This window comes from Vicia villosa, unplaced genomic scaffold, assembly GCF_029867415.1.
Source record: "Vicia villosa cultivar HV-30 ecotype Madison, WI unplaced genomic scaffold, Vvil1.0 ctg.002570F_1_1, whole genome shotgun sequence".
NCBI classification, from domain to species: Eukaryota; Viridiplantae; Streptophyta; class Magnoliopsida; order Fabales; family Fabaceae; genus Vicia; species Vicia villosa.
This window is the reverse complement of record NW_026705972.1, coordinates 206,928-231,620: the sequence shown is the minus strand read 5'-3', so window position 1 is coordinate 231,620 and position 24,693 is coordinate 206,928. Positions and strand designations below refer to the sequence as shown.

Genomic DNA, 24,693 nt, shown 5'->3' with positions numbered 1-24,693 from the left:
AATATGATTTTTATGTGTATGATTTTATAGTATTTGCAATATTATGACTGAAAATGAAATATAACTAAATAGTTTATATGAAATAGGGTGTAAATAGATATAATTGTTCATTCATAAATGTTGTATTTACACCAAATTTTTATTAAAATAGGGTGTAATTAAGAACATATCTACACCTGATTTTTATTAAAATAGGGTGTAATTAAAATGTAATTATGCCCAATTACACCTGATTTTTATTAAAACAGGGTGTAATTAAAACGTAATTACGCTTAATTACACCCAATTTTTATTAAAACAGAGTGTAATTAAAAACGTAATTACGCCCAATTACACCCGATTTTTATTAAAACAGGGTGTAATTAAAAATGTAATTACGCTCAATTACACCCGATTTTTATTAAAATAGGGTGTAATTAAAAATGTAATTACGCCCAATTACACCCGATTTTTGTTAAAATAGGGTATAACGTAGAACGTATTTACACCCGATATTTTTAAAATAGGGAGTAATTACGAACGTATTTACACCCGTTTTAAAAAAGGGTGTAAATTCGTTAGACATTTCTCACCCTGTGGATATACACCCGATTTTTATTAAAAATAATGGGTGTAAATTTAATAAAAAACGGGTGTAAATTAACATTTTTGTTCTAGTGAGAGTGCCAACGATTTTTCTAAGAAATTACTTTCAAGAAGTGAAAATTATGTCACAAATTTTCTTGACAAATAAACTTATTTTGGATCTTTCATGTAATCGCCACCACTACATGTCAAACCAAATACTTACTAGCCCTTCCCTTAAAATTACAGCCAAGGTAGCTAAAACTCTCAAATAGGAAATTAAAATCAACGACTTTCACCAATTCATACTCAAGCCACCTAAAATTTTTATATCAAGGACCAACCACTAATTAGCATTTAAGAAAATGGTGGCTACTAGGCTTCAAATGGTCTTAGCGTAACACACCAGATGTCCCATAAGTGACCAACAAAACTCGAAGTTTAAACTTTTTCTACCAAATGTATAATGGACAAGAAAAATTTAGTAGAAAGATTTTGGAAAGTTTTAGTGTGCCCGAGCATTTTCAATATTTCATCAGAGAATTTTAAAAATGGAATGAGAAAAAAAATATTTTCAAATACAAACTATTTATAAAGAATTAGTTTAGTATCATTGCTTATAAAGAATTGGTTAATATCATTGCTTAATGTGTGCCATTTGTTCGAAGGAGGTTGAATCTTTAGATCATCTATTTGGTGAGTGTGAGATAGTTCAAAGTATTTGGAGGAGGGTGCATGGTTGGGTAGGTTCTTCTCTTGGGTTGTCGTTTGATAACTTTGTTTCTATTTTTCTTTATTGCGATATCGTGAAGGGCCCGTCTCAGAGAGCGTAAGGGTGATTTGGCTAACCACTATTTGGTGCATTTGGTTGAAGCGGAATGCAATTATTTTTAAGAAGGAGTCTTTTAGTTTTTCGGAATGTTTGTCGAATATTTTCATTCATTCTTGGAATTACTGTTTAGCTTTCTAAGTTAAGAGAGTTATGTAATTTTCATACTTGAATATCTTAACGCTCATTTGGTTCGAGTAGTAAAGGCTTTCCGTTTTATTTGTTTGGGTGTATCCATTATACCTCCTTGGTTAATATCATTGCTTATTTAAAAAAAGAATTAGTTTAGTTAAATTGTGTGAATTATACGATTGGGGAATAATTGCTGGAGTATTGTAAAATTTCTTTATAATAAATATGATATTTTATATTACTATAAGTCTATATTCAGAAAAATATCAGTTGAATCATTTAACAAGAAAATTTCTTATTTTGTGATGTTATATTTTACTATTTGGGATCTTTCTCTCACCACCTTTGCCTTTTTGATGCTACGAAAAGTTTATGCTGTCACTTTTTTTAGTTTAAGCTCAATCTTGTTTTTAATGTGTGATTATTTTTTGTTTATTTTCTTGCATCGGCCGCTACAAAAATGAAAAAAAAAACATTTATTGTATCTTGGTTTATCTAATTTTATCTTTAGAAACGGAATTTTGGTTGTTTTTTATTTACTTAATTAACATAAGTTTGATAATTTAGATGTATTTTTGATTAAAAAAATCAACGGGATATATTTATGGCCTTGTGTCCAACCATTTTAAAAATCAAAGTTAAAGATTAAATTGAGCTTTATTAAAATTTTAAAGAATTACATTTATCATGATAAAAATTTAATGATTTAAATCCGTCTTAAAGAGCTTCTTATTAGGCGTAATAATTATCATTTTAAATTTTTTTCAATTTTTCATATTAGTCTCATATTGAATTGCAATTTTTCAATTTTTTTAACTTTTTCTTCTAGACATAATATGGATCGAAAAAAACGTAGTAGAAAATTGCTTACTATATATATAAGATAACTTTTAATATTTCTTTGAAGAATTTTAAAATGGAATGAAAAAAAAATGAAAACTCTCAAATATAACTATTCATCGTGTAATTTTTTGGTTAAATTGTGTGAATTGTACCGGTTACCCATCATAACGGTTATCTTAAACAATCGTTGTCATAAATGTAGGGTCATGGGTTCGATACCCAGCAGCAACCAAAATCTAAACGCTTTTAAAAATTACATAAACATGATATTGCTTATTTTTTTCCTTGCCTCTCATTAATCATATACAACAATTCAAATAGATTTTTAAGATAATAATCTGAAAAATTAAATTAGTCTTGAAAAACAACTTAAACGATCCAATGTTTTTTGAATTTCATACATATTGTAATTCATGATTTCCTTATTAATCCATAGAATTTGATTCAATCCCAAATTCTTCAAAGTAATGTTGATGAATGAGTGTCTATCGAGTCTTTCACACAAAATTTGATTTTCTTTACTTTTCTAGTTTATTTTTTAAACCACAAGATTTGTGTGAAAGACTCAAACTAACATCCAATTATCAATATTGTTTTGAAGAATATATGACATTGAATCAAATTCTATTGGCTAAAGAGAAAATTATTATTTACAAGATAATTGCAATTAAAAAAAACATTGGATTGTCAAAAAATGTTTCAAGAATAATTTTTTTTTATTATTATTAACATAAAAATCTATTTAAATGAATGCTCATTCAATGAGTGGTTAGTGAAACAAGCAATCACTTATGATATAACAAATTCACTAATAAAAACATCAAATAATTCAGATAGATTGGGAGAACTTGATAACTAACCTTTCATGTAAGCTATGAAGAGTTGAAAAGATGTGTTTTCTATGGAAATATTATATGAAAGACTAATATAATATTTTCACATCGAACACGAGTTCACAACTGTCTTAGATCCATGTTCAGTGATAAATATTTCTAGTTGCACCACAGATAACATACAACATCAACAACATACAAATAAACACCTATAATTCAAAATAAAAATTGTGAGTGAATAACCTTATAAATTATAACTTACAGTTAATTATGAATGAAGAATAAAAACTACTTGTTATTTTTTCCATATTCCTTCTTGATGTTCCTTATATGAAGTAGACACAAGAATCTACACATAGAAGATAAAAAAAAGAGATGAGAGAATCTAGTAAAAACATAAACAAATGTTTGGAGAAACAGAAACAAAAAGAATCTACTCATGGTCTTCCAGATAGTCAAAGTCAAAGTCAGATTCTTGATGTATAGTCTTAAAGGTAGATTTCTTCTTATAAAAATAGATAAACGTAAACATTCAGATCACATTACATCTAAAATGGATAAACGTAAACAGTATAAGGCAGAAAAGAGGTATTTTAAGAAGGAGATTACCAAGTTGATGAAGAAACAAGCAAAGGAAGAGAATCAAAAGTCTGAGGAAGCTTCAAAAGTTCTGAAGTTTGAAGGAGTAGGCACATCTGCTAATGCCTCCAAAGTTGAAGAAGAGAGAGATAAAGAATAAAATTATCTAATGTAGGCGCATATGCTGAGGATCCAAAATGTAATTAATTCCTTTTTAGTGAATAAAAGAATTTCCTTCTCTTAGTATCTGTTGCCATTTACTTCCTTTAACAACGCCAAAACATAAAGCATATCAAAAACCCAATAATGAATTTGTATTACACAAAGTTATTGTCACAAAAAATAAGGTGAAGATTTTAGAAATTTAATTCGTGAAAGAAATTCGTTTCCAAAAATGAATGAAGATGGTGAATATTTAGTTATCATCGTTGCCTCGTTCACTAGGGCACCCTTGTGTGTTATGAACGAAATATGATGTTTGTTATGTTTATTTTAAGTGAAAAAAAATTTCACAACGGTTGCAAGAAACAACTGTAATAAAATATGGAACTAATAACCACAGTTGAATGAAACAATCGTGGTTGTTATACATTTATTTTTTAAATAACAAAAAATTTTAAGGGTCGTGCGCTTATTTTTATTGAAAAAATTTAAAAAGGTTGATGCTGGGATTCTATGTTTGTCACTCAATTTCTAATATCATAGTTAGATTTAAAAAACGTGATGAAATGTTTCTTCATAAAATAAAAAAAAATAATGTGCATAAAAATTAAAATATTACTATGTTATATAAATGGTTGTGGTAATACATCTTCACCGTAGGTATGTTTTCTAGTAATATCAACTGCCAACATGACTCCGGTTCTCTAGAACATCAAAGGCCACAACGAATAACAACATTAAATAAACGAAAAATCATTATACAAATGATTTTTATCATTTTATTTTAGAAGACAAAATGAAAAAGTTTTTATTTCAACATCTATATGAGAAAGATAAGTCATTATTATTTTTTAATAGGCAATTGATTTAATTAGAGCAAAAGGGTTGCTCTACCCAAATACAGAGGGAAAAACATAACCGCTAGATAAAACAGCATAACCGATTCTAACCACTCCCAAGACCTGTAAACCACCTCCGACAAGCTCTCAAGAAAGCTAAAACGAGCGTTTTTGAAGATGATGTTGTTACGGCTCATCCATATGGTCCAACAAGTTGCTAACCAAATAGCTCCCACTATCCTTCTTTTGGTTAAGTTGATCACTTTGTCACAGAAAAAAGGGTACTGCATGAAAGCTTCCAAAGACAAGCCAAAACTTACCCCAATCCACTCAAAGACCTTCTGCCAAAGGCCTTTCAAAACCGTGCAGCCTCCTAGCTGATGGTTTAGATCTTCCTCCGTCGATAAGCAAAAAACACAACTTAAATCATTGACATCAAGAACCCCTCTCTTATGCAAATGATCTTTAGTTGCAATCCTATTATGGACAATTTTCTAGCCGAAGAAAAGAAATTTAGATGGAGCATTTACCTTCCACATGAACGAAGCCGCCTTTACCACCGTGTCTAATAAAGGCCCTCCGGACAGCTTATCGTGAAACCAATTAAAGCAAGATTTGACAGAGAAACAGTCATCGTTATTCAGCATCCACTTAAACGCATCCTTCACACCTGCTGTAGGCACGAGGAACTCGATACTGTCCACAAGCAGCAGCCAAAGATCCGCTGTGCTGGGACTGCCAGAATTATGCAGAACCGCTTCCTTTTCCCATCTCCATTCAGTACCGACAAACCTGCCCGCTGAAGCCACCGCCATGCTATCATCCTTTGCCGCCGCGAATAAAACCGGGAATAACACCATTAATGGCTGCGGAGCAGCCCAGCAACCATACCAAAAAGGAACCTCAACTCTCTCTCCAATATTGCAACTAATAGCACCTGTAAAATTTTGATACAATAGTTGTTCATCATTATCAGAAATAATCAAGTCACGCCACCAAATTGAGTCCCTTTTTTCAATGACCGACACATCACCAATAAGCACATTCCTCTTCACATTGCCGTAACGTGCCTAAATAATGTCCCTCCAAACCGCCGTCTCTTCCGTTAGAATCATCCATTTCCATTTGCTAAGAAGAGCCACATTCATAACCTCCACGCTCTTTATCCCCAAACCTCCTTCCTCAATCGGTTTGCACACAATATTCCAACTAACCCAATTGATAGATCTTTCAGAGCCACACCCACTCCAAAGAAATTTTCTTTGAATAGCAGAAATCTCATTAAGTACCTTGGAAGGGGCTTTATAAAACGATAGTGAATAGATAGGAAGAGCATTTAAGACGGCGTTAATCAAACACACCCGCCCGCCTAAATTAATATGCACACCTTTTCAAACTGCCAATCTATTCTTCAAAGCCAAGATCAAATCCTTCCACATTGAATACTTCCGCGGGCTATCTCCCACTCTCACTCCAAGGAACTTAAAAGGAAGTCTATCTATCTTACACGAAAGAAAAATAGAGGCCGCCTCAAGGTACCCTTCTCCCACATTTACCCCGTAAATATTGCTCTTTTGGAAATTAATCCTCAATCCCGACATAATCTCAAAGCCTCTTAGGATGGATTTCATACTCCAAAGATTAGAAGTGTCTCCTTCCCCTATTAGGATCGTATCATCCGCAAATTGGAGTAAACTAACTTCCACATTATTGTTGAGTTTGAAAGGACGGAACTCACCAATAGAAATAGCCTTTTTCATCAAGGCCGTTAAAACCTCCGTGACCAAAACGAAGAGGAAAGGGGAAAGAGGATCCCCTTGGCGAAGTCCCTTCTCCACATGAAAATCCTTTGTAATACCACCATTAACGAGGACAGCCATATTTCTAGAAAAGATCAAACTTTCCATCCATTTAAGCCAAGCGACTCCAAATCCCATCTTGGTTAAAACATAGCTTAAGAACTTCCAACTAACACGGTCATAAGCTTTCTCAAAGTCAACCTTAAGCACCACGCAATTCCTATTGTACCTTTTAGAAAAGTCCAACACTTCGTTCACCACTAGGACCCCGTCCGCTATGTTTCTTCCCGGAATGAAAGCCGTTTGGTTAGAAGACACCAACTTCCCTATCACTTGTTTCAACCTTCTTGCTAGAAGTTTTGCCAAGATCTTATACAAGCTTCCGACTAGACATATCGGTCTATAATCCGAGAGAGATTGGGGATTCCTAACTTTTGAAATTAAAGCCAAAATTGATGACGTACATCCTTTGGTAAGTCTTGCTTTTTTAAAGAAGTCCTCAACAAATCGAACGATATCACCCTTTAATGTTTCCCAACAACTTTGGAAAAACTCAAGAGTGAAGTCATCCGGACCCGGGCTCTTGTTACCATCACAATCCCACACCGCTTCCTTTATCTCTTCCTCCGTTGGATCCCTCTCCAACCAAAGCCCATCCTCCTCACTAAGCCGATTAAGAGACAAACCTACCGGCACCGCCCTAAAGAAATCTTCTTCTTTAAAGAAATTTTCAAAATGATGTTTTACCTCCGCCTTCACCTCCTCAACACCTTCCACCCTCCCGTCTTTTCCTTCCAAAACCGAAATTGCATTCTTGCGATTTCTCTTCTGGATGGAGTTATGGAAAAAACGAGAATTTTTATCACCGTCCTTAAGCCACAATTGTCTAGATTTTAATCTAAGCATGCTTTCTTTCAAGTGTAAGGTTTTCCACATGTTAATAGTAGCGTTCCTTCTCTTGTCTACAATTTCCTCTATGCTGCCCCCAAAGTTTTCCTCCAAGATGACATCCGCCTCATTAATGTAGTCCACCTCTTTGTCCACTTTGAGATCAATCCATCCGAAAATCTCCCGATTCCAAACTTTTAATCTAGCTTTCAAACATTTTAATTTCTCGAATAACACAAAATCACCCCTTCCTACTATAGACATCTTAGACCACTCTTCATGAATAAATCCCTTGAAAGCTTCGTACTTGAACCAAGCATTGTTAAATTTGAAAGATTTTGGTCCCCAATCTAGAACACCGGGGAATAGAAGAATAGGAGCATGATCCGATATATCCCTCTTACAAATCCGTTGATCTACCACTCCCCACACATCAATAAGGTTTTTCGAAAGCAAAAATCTATCGATCCTACTCATTGCTTTCCCGTTATCTTTGAACCAAGTGAATCTTCCTCCCACACACGGAACGTCTTCCACTTCCATCTCACCAATGAATTCCCTGAACTCTTCCACGCCTTTTCTGCAAAAGTAATTCCCACTCCCTACTCTTTCATCACTGTTCGAAATCTCATTAAAGTCTCCACCAATGCACCATTCGGAAGTAGAGTTTCTGGCCCTGATATCAATCAACGAATTCCACAACTTTTTCCTCGCTGCAGCACTGCAAGGAGCGTAAATATTAATCAAATTAATATTTAGCCCTTTCCAATCAGCATTAATACCTACGTAACCGATACCCGTGAAGCTATATAAAACATCCAACAGACCCTTCTTCCATAAAATAACCGTTCCTCCTGCTGCACCTACCGCATTACCAGCCGACCATTCCAAATCGGAGCCACTCCAAAAGGAACTAGCCAGAACGTCACTAAACAAAGACAATTTTGTTTCCTGAAGAAAACTAATGTCTGCCTTGCAAGAATTTAACAGATAACTGATTCTTCTTCTTTTTGATGCTATACCGCCCCCTCTAATATTATATGAAAGAATAATCATAATTCCTTCTTATATTTCACCTTCCTCACCAACTCATCCTCTAAACCCCTCCTTTCAAGGCCTTCCATTTTATTAATACCCATTAAATCATCCTTCTGCCCCGACACTCCTAAATTAATGACTGAATTCCACATCTTTCTCCCCACCTCTGAATGCAGAGGATTCAGTAATCTACTATTACAGCGTAACACTTCAGAGTCAGTATGAGAAGAACATGGAATGAATGTACCGTTAGAGATATCATCATCTTCATCTACCGGATGGTCCGCAAGAGAGGCTTTCTTCTCCTTCCTCTTGAAACTCCTGGGCGCAATAGAAGCAAAATAACCTGAGTATGGATCTACTTGAGTATGGATCTACTGGACACTTCATGTATATGTAATTATTTATTAATATGAAAATTAATAATAAATATGTGGTAAACACTATTTATTTTATAATTTCAAGCTACTATTAATTCGCATAGTTCAAGCATTGTATTTATTTAAAAAGAAATATATTAAGACAAAAGAAAAATATAATTGAAATATAGCAAGAAAATTTAACTGAAACATAGTAGAAAAGCATGGTCTTTATTTTATAAGAAATTACACGTAGCTGCTAGTAAGCAGGGTCATTATTTAGAAATATTAGTTAATTATTACAAGCTGCTGGTAAGTAAGCATAGCCTGTACTGTAATAATATTATTCATTCATATGTCTGAGACACTGCTTATAGTTGTTTCCAAGTCTGATGCGAATGACCATGAATGAATGTTGTGTGCTACACCAGTTTTTGAAGTAGCAGAAAAACCAATCCTAACAATGTTGGGAAGCACAGTTTTCAAATCAACCGCTTGTGCAATGCTAGTGTATTCTCCATTCTCGTAAGTGACAAGAGCACTCAACTCGTTAGAAGGAGAGTCATATGTTATAGTTACTTTTGTCAATGAATCACTCACCCAATTCCATTTCTCAGTTTTGAGCGAAATTAAAGAGTTGACATCGATTCCAATATGTCTCATATAGGGATCAAAATAATTGGGATAAAGGTCAAACTCTAAACCAACAAATCGATTTATTGCATTTTTACCATCAACTACTCCTAGATATCTACTGTCTGAGTTATTGGGAATCACGGTGTCCAGGGGTGCAATGAAAAAGATCAGTCCATCAGTTGGACAAGGTTGTTCCTCCGGGGATTCTACAACGAACGAAAAGGAAGTGTTAAAGCTGGCAACTTGGCCAGTAGTATCGTTCCAAAGGGTCACAGGTGTTTTATATAAGGCACGTCCTGTGGTTGTAGCTGGAGGTGTTCTGTTGGTGAGTGCCACAAAACCACCGTCTACAAAATGGGCGTCCCCTTGAATGATTAATTCTGGATTACCATTGGTGAGTTTGTTGAAATTGAAGGAAAGTGGTTGAGCTGAGTTTATATTTGTGGCCAACAGGAAAAAGAAAACAAGAGAGAATAGTCTGTGAGTTGGAAGGTTTGTGAGATGAAAAGCCATGGTGAGTAGTGTGAAGTTATGAATGAAGATAATAGGAAGCTTTCTCACACATATATAATGTCATGGTAGGTATTGTGAAGCCCGCCATCCATTATTATAATAAACATGAAAAATATTACTTTTTTTTTTTGATAAGCAATGATATATTGAATAATCAAGAGCACAAAACGTACTCAAGACGTAAACATACAATTATCGACAGTTCAAGAATTGGACCGGACAATGGCACCATAAGTAAAAATCAGATACAACATTAGATTTAGAGCCTAATACATTCCACATCCATGCTAAAGTAATTGCTTTGTGAACCACCTCATCTTCATGGTAATCTTGATCATTAAAAATGATCTCATTCCGCATCCACCATAGCGCCCAAACTGTAGCCAACCACACCACAAGACGCTTCCGTTTATGCACCAACCCGACTAAATTCTCAGCAAAACTCAGCAAATGATCATCAACTACCTCATAGCTATTCAAAACCACTCCTAACCATACCCCCATCTTCTGCCAGACAGCTTTTGAAACACAGCAATCAACAAATAAATGGTTAACGGTTTCAAATTCGTTATAACAGAACACACATACCGAATCACTTTCGTCTAATATAATTCCACGAGCAGCCAATTGATCTCTAGACGGTAGCCTATCGCGAAGGATCCTCCAACCAAACACATCCAGCTTCGAGGGCACTTGAGATTCCCAAACTAACCGCATAGCATCCATGTTCAGGTGCTGGGCCGAATCAATTTCCAACCTGTTGAAGAATTCTGCATATCCCGACGCTACCGAATAAACGCCTTCCCCCTCCTTAAACCACTTAAACCTATCCACAGATGAAAGCTGCGGTGAAACGCCCTGCAGAATGTCATATAATTCTTGTAACTGCTGCACGCCCTCCCCCACGACACCTCCATCGCACAGATTAATCCTCCAATGCCAAGAATCTTCTACAAAAAACCCGCATTCAGAGACAAGAGCAGATTTATTAGAAGCCTTTTCGAACACAGCCGGATATAACTCTCTTAAAGCAACACCACCATGCCAACGGTTAACCCAAAAATTTGTGAGAGTCCCATCCCCTAAGACACATGAGATCCCTTCTGTAAACCAGTCTTGATTAGGAGAGTGCTGTGAGCTCGGGAATATTACTTGAATCATTTAACATGCTTTATATTTTGTGATGCGATTGGAACACAAATATATCATTCTCTCTCTTCTTCCGTCTTTTTGGTGCTACGATCAGCTCTTACTTTATGCTCTAATATATATATATTTTTGTTTATCCTATAATTTAATCTTGTTTCATGTTTGATTGTGTCTAATTTGCTTTATTTGTGTGAGTTTGAAGATGTGGGACTTAAATCATCAATCTATGACACAAGTGTTTGAACTTGTCACTATTGACTAGCTTAATCAAAATATTTAATGGTATATTTTTAATATTATATATTAATATATTAAAATTAATATTTAATTATTCAGTGTTTCACTTTAAATTTTTTTCGTATTTTATTAATTTTTGTTATATTGAATATTTGGGTATTATTTAGAGCAATTTTAAACTCATATTTTATTTAAAAAGAGGTTATTATCTTTAAAAAACAACATATTGCATAAAAATATATCATACTTAAAGTAATAAATTTATATATTACTATACATCATCACTTATTAATGAGTGAATATTAATGAGTCTACATTTATTAGGTGAATAAAATATATTAAACATTATACTAAAACTCATTATTAACAACTCTTTCACGAAACTCATTTTTCAATCAACTTGCGGTGAACTTCATCGCATGCATTTGGCGTTGCTTCAGGCAATGGTGATTTCGGGTTTCAACGAAGTTTGATGGGAAATCGCTCTTCTCATCACACATTCATTCTCTTTTCTCTTATCGCACGACCTTTCGCTCATTTCAGAAGGACATCGCATAACTCGATGAATGTGGGTAGTAGTGACGACAAGCACGATTAAGAAATCAGACAAAATTTTCAGTGCAGAGTATGGATTCGACCAGAGCTTTTCACGGTTCATATTTAGCATTTGAGCCAAATTTTTGATACAGGTTTTTTTGATTTCAAATTGACTTTTAGTTTAGTAAAGAATTTGATTTACGTTTTCTATTCAAAATTGGTTGCATTTTGGAATTCTTGCATTTTTACGGTTTCACTCAATTACAGGTTCTACTACAGTTTGGTTGTGATTCGATTTTGGTGTAGATTTTGGTTTGAACTAAAATTAGAAGTATACATCATCATAAAGCTAAACCGGAAGAAAAATGAAGATTTTGTCCTCGCCCGCAAGGTGTTCGATGAAATGTCCTGATACACTGAATTATGGTTAACAGCTGACATGAAATTTTGGTTTGACGTAACACTAGTAATTGGCTGATTAGTTATCGTTTTTTGTCTCGTCGGTGTGGATTTTTCCCACTTGATTTGATTGTTTTATGGTCTTAGCTGATTAGGTAAAAAAATTCGACTGTATTTGTTTTTGTTGCAGCATTAGTGGGAGTACTCTGCACTTCTTTTTTGATCCGCCCACAATTGTATGTTTGGTCTGTTTTAATTTTGTGTGTAGTTGTTAGTTTGTAACAGTGTTCCATACTTGTAATTTTGTAGCATTGTTGAATTGGTTTGAATTATGGATATGTTCATAACCAGTGAAGTAATGATAAGTTTTTTTTATGGTTTCCTATATTCTTGCTCAAGTATATGTATGTAACTGCAATGGCATGTTCTATAGGTTTTCTAAAGGAACCGTTCAGTCTTTATGATTCTCCAAAAAGGAAGTATGTGGTAAAACTCATTCTGTTTTTCCAAAGTTATTCTTCCATGTAAGTTATACAATTTTACAATGACATGTTTATGTGGCTTCAATGAAGGTATTATATGATGACGGAGAAGTAGAAAAACTTGTCATGGAAATGGAATGTTGAGAGCTTATCAAAGAGGGCCCCACAAATGCATTAAGGTCAATTTTCCCATTAGTCATCTTTCGCCTAAGTAGTTTATATGTTCTTCTGTTTCTATTTCCACAAAAAAGAGATTAAATGTCTTTGATGTCTGAGGTGTATGTTGAAAGTATATTGGAGTACTTTTAGTTTATCATTTCCACAGGGATTTGTATGATATCACCGCCGTTCTATAGTTTATACTGTCTTGAGTTAAAGTTACTTTGGGTTTAGTTTGGTAAAAGATCATTCACAAGTTTAGTAGTAAAGATTAAAATTTGGAAAGTTCTAAGTTTATAGAGTTAGATCAAGATTGAAATATTGTATTCCACAAACATTTAAACCATAGAAAGTTAAGATAAAGCAAACTAGATCATCTATATTGATTAACAACTTGTTCATACACAATATTCATAAGAAAAACATACAAAAAGTAAGGAAGATTACATCAAAGCCTTGACACCAAAAGTGTTTAGCTATCCAATGACATGGTAGCTTGCACTAGAAGCAAGGAAGGAAGAGTAGCAAGCATCAACGGTGATTTACCGACGATCAATGCTTGGATTCTTCGATTCTGAGTTGAAATACTGAATTTAGGGTTCCTTTGCTCTCAAAATGGTTTAACCTTTCACAAAAACAGAACTGACCCTTAAATACAAAAATCAGAATCTGTGAAGCGCGCGTCGCGCGCTCTAGCTCGCGTCGTGAGCCCTAGCTCGCGTCGTGAGCCCTTCATTTAATGATCAAACCGCCATAGCGCGCATCGCGCGCTCCATTGTCGCGACGCGCGGAAGCCATTGGATTTTGAACTTTGTTTTTCCTTACAGCGCGCCGCGCGCGCTTTATCTCACGACCCGCCCTTGAGCAGACTTTGAAACTTTGTCTTTGCAATTGGGTCATCAATCCAAGCCTCAAATTCCATCCTAAAAAGAAAACCTGGACAAAAATCACTAGAAAATAGATTAACAGAAAACGAAAGCTTAATAAACTAAACTACTATTATTTTTCAAAAATAAACGGGGACCCATGAATATGCGATTAAAATAGTCGAAAGGTACCAAATATAATAGCAAATATTAACATAATTTGGCACCTAACAAACTACTAGACTTCAAATGGTCTTAGCGTAACACACAAGATGTCCCATAAGTGACCAACAAAACTCGAAGTTTAAACTTTTTCTACCAAATGTATAATGGACAAGCAAAACTTAGTAGAAAGATTTTGGAAAGTTTTAGTGTGGCCTAGCATTTTCAATATTTCATCCGAGAATTTTAAAAATGGAATGAGAAAAAGAATATTTTCAAATACAAACTATTTATAAAGAATTAGTTTAGTTAAATTGTGTGAATTATACGAGTGGGGGAATAATTGCTGGAGTATTGTAAAATTTCTTTATAATAAGGATGATATTTTATATTACTATAAGTCTATATTCAGAAAAGTATCAGTTGAATCATTTAACAAGAAAATTTCTTATTTTGTGATGTTATATTTTACTATTTGGGATCTTTCTCTCACCACCTTTGCCTTTTTGATGCTACGAAAAGTTTATGCTGTCACTTTTTTTAGATTAAGTTCAATCTTGTTTTTAATGTGTGATTATTTTTTGTTTATTTTCTTGCATCGGCAGCTACAAAAATAAAAAAAATAACGTTTATTATATCTTGGTTTATCTATTAGCATACTAATGATTTTATCTTTATAAACGGAATTTTGGTTGTTTTTTATTTACTTAATTAACATTAGTTTGATAATTTAGATGTATTTTTGATTAAAAAAATCAACGGGATATATTTATGGCATTGTGTCCAACCATTTTAAAAGTCAAAGTCAAAGATTAAATTGAGCTTTATTTAAATTTTAAAGAATTACATTTATCATGATAAAAATTTAATGATTTAAATCCGATTTAAAGAGCTTCTTATTAGGCGTAATAATTATCATTTTAAATTTTTTCAATTTTTTTCATATTAGTCTCATATTGAATTACAATTTTTCAATTTTTTTAACTTTTTCTTCTAGACACAATATGGATCGAAAAAAACGTAGTAGAAAATTTTTCGAGAGGCTTACTATATATACCAGATAACTTTTAATATTTCTTTGAAGAATTTTAAAATGGAATAAAAAAAATGAAAATTCTCAAATATAACTATTCATCATGTAATTTTTTGGTTAAATTGTGTGAATTGTACCGGTTACCTATCATAACGGTTATCTTAAACAATGGTTGTCATAAATGTAGGGTCATGGGTTCGATACCCAGCAGCAACTAAAATCTAAACGCTTTTAAAAATTACATAAACATGAGACTGCTTATTTTTTCCTTGCCTCTCATTAATCATATACAACAATTCAAATAGATTTTTAAGATAATAATCTGAAAAATTAAATTAGTCTTGAAAAACAACTTAAACGATCCAATGTTTTTTGAATTTCATGCATATTGTAATTCATGATTTCCTTATTAACCCATAGAATTTGATTCAATCCCAAATTCTTCAAAATAATGTTGATGAATGAATGTCTACCGAGTCTTTCACACAAAATTTGATTTTCTTTACTTTTCTAGTTTATTTTTTAAACCACAAGATTTGTGTGAAAGACTCAAACTAACATCCAATTATCAATATTGTTTTGAAGAATATATGACATTGAATCAAATTCTATTGGCTAAAGAGAAAATTATTATTTACAAGATAATTGCAATTAAAAAAAAACATTGGATTGTCAAAAAAAGTTTCAAGAATAAATTAATTTTTTTTATTATTAACTTAAAAATCTATTTAAATGAATGCACATTCAATGAGTGGTTAGTGAAACAATCAATCACTTATGATATAACAAATTTACTAATAAAAACATCAAATAATTCAGATAGATTGGGAGAACTTGATAACTAACCTTTCATGTAAGCTATGAAGAGTTGAAAAGATGTGTTTTCTATGGAAATATTATATGAAAGACTAATATAATATTTTCACATCGAACATGAGTTCACAACTGTCTTAGATCCATGTTCAGTGATAAATATTTCTAGTTGCACCACAGATAACATACAACATCAACAACATACTGTAATACGGTGAACTGACTTTTATAATCGAAATGTCGCGGTTAAGCAAGAGTCGCCATCGACTTTTATTTTATCCAAACAAGTTAGAAAGGCTAAAAGAACAGGAAAAACCTTTTAAATAAAATAGGGTTCGGGGGGTAATTATGCAAAGGGAAGGTGTAAGGCACCCTTTGCATCCATGGTTTTCCATGGGCTCTTAATTGCTTTGCTCGTTTTGAAACCAAAAGTTTAGAAATGTATAGAAGATGAAGAAACAAGGACTTTAGCTCGTAAATGAGCGTAGCCTTGAAAGTGTTTTAGAAAAAAGTGTAAAGAAATATTTTTAAAGCAAGGCAAAGCAATTAGGGGCAATTACCTGGTTAGATGAAAAATGTTCTTTTAGCCTTTCCGGGTGAAAGGGTCTATCCATGCCATAGAGGGCAAGAAGCCTTTCATTTGGAGATTGAAGGGTCATCGCATTGTCGTTCGCCACAAGACTGACCCATGCCATAGAGAGGCAGGTAGTCTAAGGGAAGGACCAGAATAGCCTTTATTCGTAGGCAACCAGAAGATACCTCAGCCTTTTTTGTAGGCAACTTCCGAGGGTCGAGGTCATGTTAGTGTATCGAAGGCAGCATCATTAGGGTCGCATGACCTTTTTATCGAGGCAACATGGCTGAGGTATCCTCATATTCGAGGGACATGGCTATTCTGCAAAAATACACAAGGCAACAGGCAACAGGCAACAAGGCAACAGAGAGGTTACCCCAAAAGGGTGCGTGGGTGCAACAATCACGTGGTTTATTCGATTAAATTATCTTGTATATTTAGTTATCTAATTCAATTAACAAGACTTGCACTCCCTAGGATTACTAACCACGCAGTTTAATATAAAGCAGTAATAACAGCAATATGGGGAAGGGGAAAATGAAACCAGCGGATCCCTTATTAGGGTTTGGCATAAGTAATAATAAAAGACAAAAATATCAGGGTTAGGGTTTAGGGTTACCAATACTCGTAGCTTTGGCAGTCGACAAACCCTGAAAATTGGAAAAGAAAGAAATAAACAAAAGGGGGTGAGTGCATTATCGGTTCAGAGGCAAACACAGTTAACCCTAAAAAACAAAAAGATAAAGAATTTAAATAAATAAATAAGAAGCAACTTAGCTTTGCATTTGATCTGATAGGGTTGGCGGTCGGGGGAAACCTCGGAGATAAACCTGAAAAGGGCAAAGGCAGAAACAAAAGAGTGAACGTATGCACAGTTCAAGAAAGGTTAAGGGCAAACCCTAAAATCAAAGGAAACAAAATATACTTTTAATTAAAGAGGATACTTAGCTTTGTGAAGGGCGTGGCGCGTAGTTGGAGAGTATTAGAAAGGTAACCCTGAAAAGACATGGAAAAGGAAATAAGAAAATAATTTAATTAATTATTGGTCTGACGACCTAATTAATTGAATCGAGTCGAGGAAATAAAATTAAGAATGAAATATATTTTTTAGGATTTTTTATGAATTAAAACAAAATAAAGATGTATTTTTGAAATAATATAAATAATTAAATATAATTATGTGAAAACAAATATATAAATATAATAGTTTAAATAAAAATATAATAATAAATATTAATTAAACAAATAAAAGGAAAATAAGTACATATATGAATTTAATAATTTAAATAATTAAATAATAAAATAAATGAATGTAAAAAAAGTTTTTATAAAAACAACTATAGTTGTTTAATTATAATAAAGAAAAGAAAAAGAAAATAAATGATATATATATATATATATATATATATATATATATATATATATATATATATATATATATATATATATATATATATATATATATATATATATATATATATATATATATATATATATATATATATATATATATATAGAAAATAATAAAATAAAAGGCTGTGTAATTAAAATTAAAAAAAATTCTGGAAAACTTAACTTTTGTTCCAGTGTGGCTCACGCGCGTGGACTATGGTGCACCTGCACGCCAGGAAGTGTTGGATAGATCTGATGAGGGAATGGACGGCAGAGATGACGATGGCGCATGGTACGTATGAGACTTGAAAGCACCGGATCTCCTTGATTTCAAAAACCCACGCGCGCGCTTTCTGGCGAATGGGAGACTGCCAACGCGTCGTCCCCTTCCTCGAGAAATTGCAGAAAACGTTTTTACAGCGCTTTTTGCCTGAAGCGCTATAAAAGACCCTGCACCTCAAACTTAAAAATAGCGAATAGTGCTAAACAAATACAGTAATTTGGCGCACCCTTACCGTTCGATTCGTCTGGTCCTTGCGAACATAACCATGGCATTAATTGAACCTAATTTTACTTGCACAGAAAAGCCCTAAATTGGAGCTTTATGCCCTAACATGGCATCATGCTCATAACAACGCAATAACGTGCCAAATTATCCAGAAACAATAAACAAACCATTCTAAACATGAATATGCAATTAGATTTGAGAATGAGTGCATGAATACATTGAATCGAATCGATTTAGGAATCGGCCAAGAACGACTTACAGTGCTTGATTCTTGATGTTTTGTGACTTGAAAACGATTGGGAATCGTTTAGTGATGCTCGAGGAACAATTCTTGATCACTTGCAACACCTGAATTGGCTTAAATCTCAGAATTGAAGTTGAGTTTTTTTGAAGGATTTTTGAACTCGGGATTAGGGTTCTTGCAGCCAATTTTCTGAACCCTTGCACTATGGACTGGTCATATACTTATAGAGGAATGCTTAGGGTAACAAATTTGGATCCAATCTTCTTTGAATCTTGGATTGCTTGTTTGAGAAAATTTGATTTGTAAGATTTCCAAATTTGGCTAAATTCAATCTTTTTCCTATTAATTTGCTTTTGCACGAAATTTATGTTGAATATTGAGTATTTTGATGATCAATGGTGATTGAAACTTGAGGGAAAATCAAATCTTCCATTATTTCCATATTTTATAATTAAATCATGATTTAAAAATGAATAAAAATCATAAAATAATTGGTAAAAAATATATAAAAATAGGAGGTCTTTGTTTTTATCACGTGGATGGGCCTATAATGAAGATTGAACAAAAAGGATGCAAGCCCATTTAGAAATTTTTGAATTTTTCAACCTCTTTTCTTCACATTTTTTCTCAAAAATAGTCCAACTTTGACAAGGCTTATCTCTCTCAATTTTTGAGGTATGGAAGTGTTCTAGGACCTTTTGGAAACCTTAGAGAGTCCTCTAACCAGTGTCTTTGGTCTCATATCAAAATTATTTTCCATGCTCATTTTATGTCCTTTTGAAAAAAGTGTCTTTTTGTTGACTTTTGAAAAGGACCTATAATGTTTTGATCCATATCTCTCAAATGAGATATTTTTAGACTTGGCATGTGAGACACAATTTTGTAGAGAATCAAATTTCCTTCAAAATGAGCTTTGGATGGAAAGTTTCTGATGTTCCATGTAGGAGTTATGGCTGGTCAAAGTTCAGTTGACTTTCTCCTATGAAAACCCTAATTTAGAAACTTTTTGAATTGTTGATTTTTGATCTTTCCTTGATGAACCATGATAAATACTTTATCAAATGGTGAATGATACTTCAATATGAGGATCTTGACAAAAAATCAGGAGTTTTGACTTTACTTTGACCACAGTTGACTTTTAGGTTAACCTAGTCGACTGTTGACTTTCTGAACAATTGAGTGATCAATCTTTTAAGCTGATACTTGATACTTGTCATAGAGGTAATGTGAAGTATATTGAGCCATATGAGATGCCTTGAAGCCATTGATTCACTGATTTTCCTTTTAATAAGTCAAACCCTAATTTATGAGCCTTGCATAGGAGAATGTGTCTAGGAGTTTTAAATATTGATTTTAACTTGTATAAGAGAAATAATGTGGGCAAATTTTGGGGTATGACACATACAAATAAACACCTATAATTCAAAATAAAAATTGTGAGTGAATAACCTTATAAATTATAACTTACAGTTAATTATGAATGAAGAATAAAAACTACTTTTTATTTTTTCCATATTCCTTCTTGATGTTCCTTTTATGAAGTAGACACAAGAATCTACACATAGAGGATAAAAAAGAGATAAGAGAGAATCTAATAAAAACATAAACAAATGTTTGGAGAAACAGAAACAAAAAGAATCTACTCATGGTCTTCCAGATAGTCAAAGTCAAAGTCAGATTCTTGATGTATAGTCTTAAAGGTAGATTTCTTCTTATAAAAATAGATAAACGTAAACATTCAGATCACATTACATCTAAAATCGATAAACCTAAATAGTATAAGGCAGAAAAGAGGTATTTTAAGAAGGAGATTACCAAGTTGATGAAGAAACAAGCAAAGGAAAAGAATCAAAAGTCTGAGGAAGCTTCAAAAGTTCTGAAGTTTGAAGGAGTAGGCACATCTGCTAATGCCTCCAAAGTGGAAGAAGAGAGAGATAAAGAATAAAATTATCTAATGTAGGCACATATGCTGAGGATCCAAAATGTATTTAATTCCTTTTTAGTGAATAAAAGAATTTCCTTCTCTTAGTGTCTGTTTCCATTTACTTCCTTTAACAACGCCAAAACATAAAGCATATCAAAAACCCAATAATGAATTTGTAACTACACAAAGTTATTGTCACAAAAAATAAGGTGAAGATTTTAGAAACTTAATTCGTGAAAGAAATTTGTTTCCAAAAATGAATGAAGATGGTGAATATTTAGTTATCATCGTTGCCTCGTTCACTAGGGCACCCTTGTGTGTTATGAACGAAATAGGATGTTTGTTATGTTTATTTTAAGTGAAAAAAAATTTCACAACGGTTGCAAGAAACAACTGTAATAAAATATGGAACTAATAACCACAGTTGAATGAAACAATCGTGGTTGTTATACATTTATTTTTTAAATAACAAAAAATTTTAAGGGTCGTGCGCTTATTTTTATTGAAAAAATTTAAAAAGGTTGATGCTGGGATTCTATGTTTGTCACTCAATTTCTATTATCATAGTTAGATTTAAAAAACGTGATGAAATGTTTCTTCATAAAATAAAAAAAATAATGCGTGTAAAATATAAAATATTACTATGTTATATAAATGGTTGCGGTAATACATCTTCACCGTAGGTATGTTTTCTAGTAATATCAACTGCCAACATGACTCCGGTTCTCTAAAACATCAAAGGCCACAACGAATAACAACATTAAATAAACGAAAAATCATTATACAAATGAATTTTATCATTTTATTTTAGAAGACAAAATGAAAAAGTTTTATTTCAACATCTATATGAGAAAGATAAGTCATTATTTTTTTAATAGGAAATTGATTTAATTAGAGCAAAAGGGTTGCTCTACCCAAATACAGAGGGAAAAACATAACCGCTAGATAAAACAGCATAGCGGATTGAAATGCCAAATATTAAAATTACAAAACGGAGCACATTTAAGGCTCGATTCTAACCACTCCCAAGACCTGTAAACCACCTCCGACAAGCTCTCAAGAAAGCTAAAACGAGCATTTTTGAAGATGATGTTGTTACGGCTCATCCATATGGTCCAACAAGTTGCTAACCAAATAGCTCCCACTATCCTTCTTTTGGTTAAGTTGATCACTTTGTCACAGAAAAAAGGGTACTGCATGAAAGCTTCCAAAGACAAGCCAAAACTTACCCCCATCCACTCAAAGACCTTCTGCCATAGGCCTTTCAAAACCGTGCAGCCTCCTAGCAGATGGTTTAGATCTTCCTCCGTCGATAAGCAAAAAACGCAACTTAAATCATTGACATCAAGATCCCCTCTCTTATGCAAATGATCTTTAGTTGCAATCCTATTATGGAAAATTTTCCAGCCGAAGAAAAGAAATTTAGATGGAGCATTTACCTTCCACATGAACGAAGCCGCCTTTACCACCGTGTCTAATAAAGGCCCTTCGGACAGCTTATCGTGAAACCAATTAAAGCAAGATTTGACAGAGAAATAGTCATCGTTATTCAGCCTCCACTTAAACGCATCCTTCACACCTGCTGTAGGCACGAGGAACTCGATACTATCCACAAGCAGCAGCCAAAGATCCGCTGTGCTGGGACTGCCAGAATCATGCAGAACTGCTTCCTTTACCCATCTCCATTCAGTACCGACAAACCTGCCCGCTGCAGCCACCGCCATGCTATCATCCTTTGCCGCCGCGAATAAAACCGGGAATAACACCATTAACGGCTGCGGAGCAGCCCAGCAACCATACCAAAAAGGAACCTCAACTCCATCTCCAATATTGCAACTAATAGCACCTGTAAAATTTTGATACAACAGTTGTTCATAATTATCAGAAATAATCAAGTCTCGCCACCAAATTGAGTCCCTTTTTTCAATGACCGACACATCACCAATAAGCACCTTCCTCTTCACATTGCCGTAACGTGCCTCAATAATGTCCCTCCAAACCGCCGTCTCTTCCGTTAGAATCCTCCATTTCCATTTGCTAAGAAGAGCCACATTCATAACCTCCACGCTCTTTATCCCCAAACATCCTTCCTCAATCGGTTTGCACACAATATTCCAATTAACCCAATTGATAGATCTTTCAGAGCCACACCCACTCCAAAGAAATTTTCTTTGAATAGCAAAAATCTCATTAAGTACCTTGGAAGGGGCTTTATAAAACGATAGTGAATAGATAGGAAGAGCATTTAAGACGGCGTTAATCAAACACACCCGCCCGGCTAAATTAATATGCACACCTTTCCAAACCGCCAATCTATTCTTCAAAGCCAAGATCAAATCCTTCCACATTGAATACTTCCGCGGGCTATCTCCCACTCTCACTCCAAGGAACTTAAAAGGAAGTCTATCTATCTTACACGAAATAAAAATAGAGGCCGCCTCAAGGTACCCTTCTCCCACATTTACCCCGTAAATATTGCTCTTTTGGAAATTAATCCTCAATCCTGACATAATCTCAAAGCCTCTTAGGATGGATTTCATACTCCAAAGATTAGAAGTGTCTCCTTCCCCTATTAGGATCGTATCATCCGCAAATTGGAGTAAACTAACTTCCACATTATTGTTGAGTTTGAAAGGACGGAACTCACCAATAGAAATAGCCTTTTTCATCAAGGCCGTTAAAACCTCCGTGACCAAAACGAAGAGGAAAGGGGAAAGAGGATCCCCTTGGCGAAGTCCCTTCTCCACATGAAAATCCTTTGTAATACCACCATTAACGAGGACGGCCATATTGCAAGAAAAGATCAAACTTTCCATCCATTTAAGCCAAGCGACTCCAAATCCCATCTTGGTTAAAATATAGCTTAAGAACTTCCAACTAACACGGTCATAAGCTTTCTCAAAGTCAACCTTAAGCACCACACAATTCCTATTGTACCTTTTAGCAAAGTCCAACACTTTGTTCACCACTAGGACCCCGTCCGCTATGTTTCTTCCCGGAATGAAAGCCGTTTGGTTAGAAGACACCAACTTCCCTATCACTTGTTTCAACCTTCTTGCTAGAAGTTTTGCCAAGATCTTATACAAGCTTCCGACTAGACATATCGGTCTATAATCCGAGAGGGATTGAGGATTCCTAACTTTTGAAATTAAAGCCAAAATTGATGACGTACATCCTTTGGTAAATCTTGCTTTTTTAAAGAAGTCCTCAACAAATCGAACGATATCACCCTTTAATGTTTCCCAACAACTTTGGAAAAACTCAAGAGTGAAGCCATCCGGACCCGGGCTCTTGTTACCATCACAATCCCACACCACTTCCTTTATCTCTTCCTCCATTGGATCCCTCTCCAACCAAATCCCATCCTCCTCACTAAGCCGATTAAGAGACAAACCTACCGGCACTGCCCTAAAGAAATCTTTTTCTTTAAAGAAATTTTCAAAATGATGTTTTACCTCCGCCTTCACCTCCTCAACACCTTCCACCCTCCCGTCTTTTCCTTCCAAAACTGAAATTGCATTCTTGCGATTTCTCTTCTTGATGGAGTTATGGAAAAAACGAGAATTTTTATCACCGTCCTTAAGCCACAATTGTCTAGATTTTAATCTAAGCATGCTTTCTTTCAAGTGTAAGGTTTTCCACATGTTAATAGTAGCGTTCCTTCTCTTGTCTACAATTTCCTCTATGCTGCCCCCAAAGTTTTCCTCCAAGATGACATCCGCCTCATTAATGTAGTCCACCTCTTTGTCCACTTTGAGATCAATCCATCCGAAAATCTCCCGATTCCAAACTTTTAATCTAGCTTTCAAACATTTTAATTTCTCGAATAACACAAAATCACCCCTTCCTACTATAGACATCTTAGACCACTCTTCATGAATAAAACCCTTGAAAGCTTCGTGCTTGAACCAAGCATTGTTAAATTTGAAAGATTTTGGTCCCCAATCTAGAATACCGGGGCATAGAAGAATAGGAGCATGATCCGATATATCCCTCTTACAAATCCGTTGATCCACCACTCCCCACGTATCAATAAGGTTTTTCGAAAGCAAAAATCTATCGATCCTACTCATTGCTTTCCCGTTATCTTTGAACCAAGTGAATCTTCCTCCCACACACGGAACGTCTTCCACTACCATCTCACCAATGAATTCCCTGAACTCTTCCATGCCTTTTCTGCAAAAGTAATTCCCACTCCCT

At 34.2% G+C, this 24,693-nt stretch overlaps 1 protein-coding gene across 1 annotated transcript; it reads right to left on the bottom strand.

Moving 5' to 3' along the window:
- Nucleotides 1-9,065: 9,065 nt before the first annotated feature.
- Nucleotides 9,066-10,022, bottom strand: LOC131639254 (non-seed lectin-like). The gene has a single exon (XM_058909750.1). The coding sequence runs from the start codon at nucleotides 10,012-10,014 to the stop codon at nucleotides 9,217-9,219; it is 798 nt and encodes a 265-aa protein (XP_058765733.1). The 5' UTR covers nucleotides 10,015-10,022; the 3' UTR covers nucleotides 9,066-9,216.
- Between the last annotated feature and the right edge of the window lie 14,671 nt (nucleotides 10,023-24,693).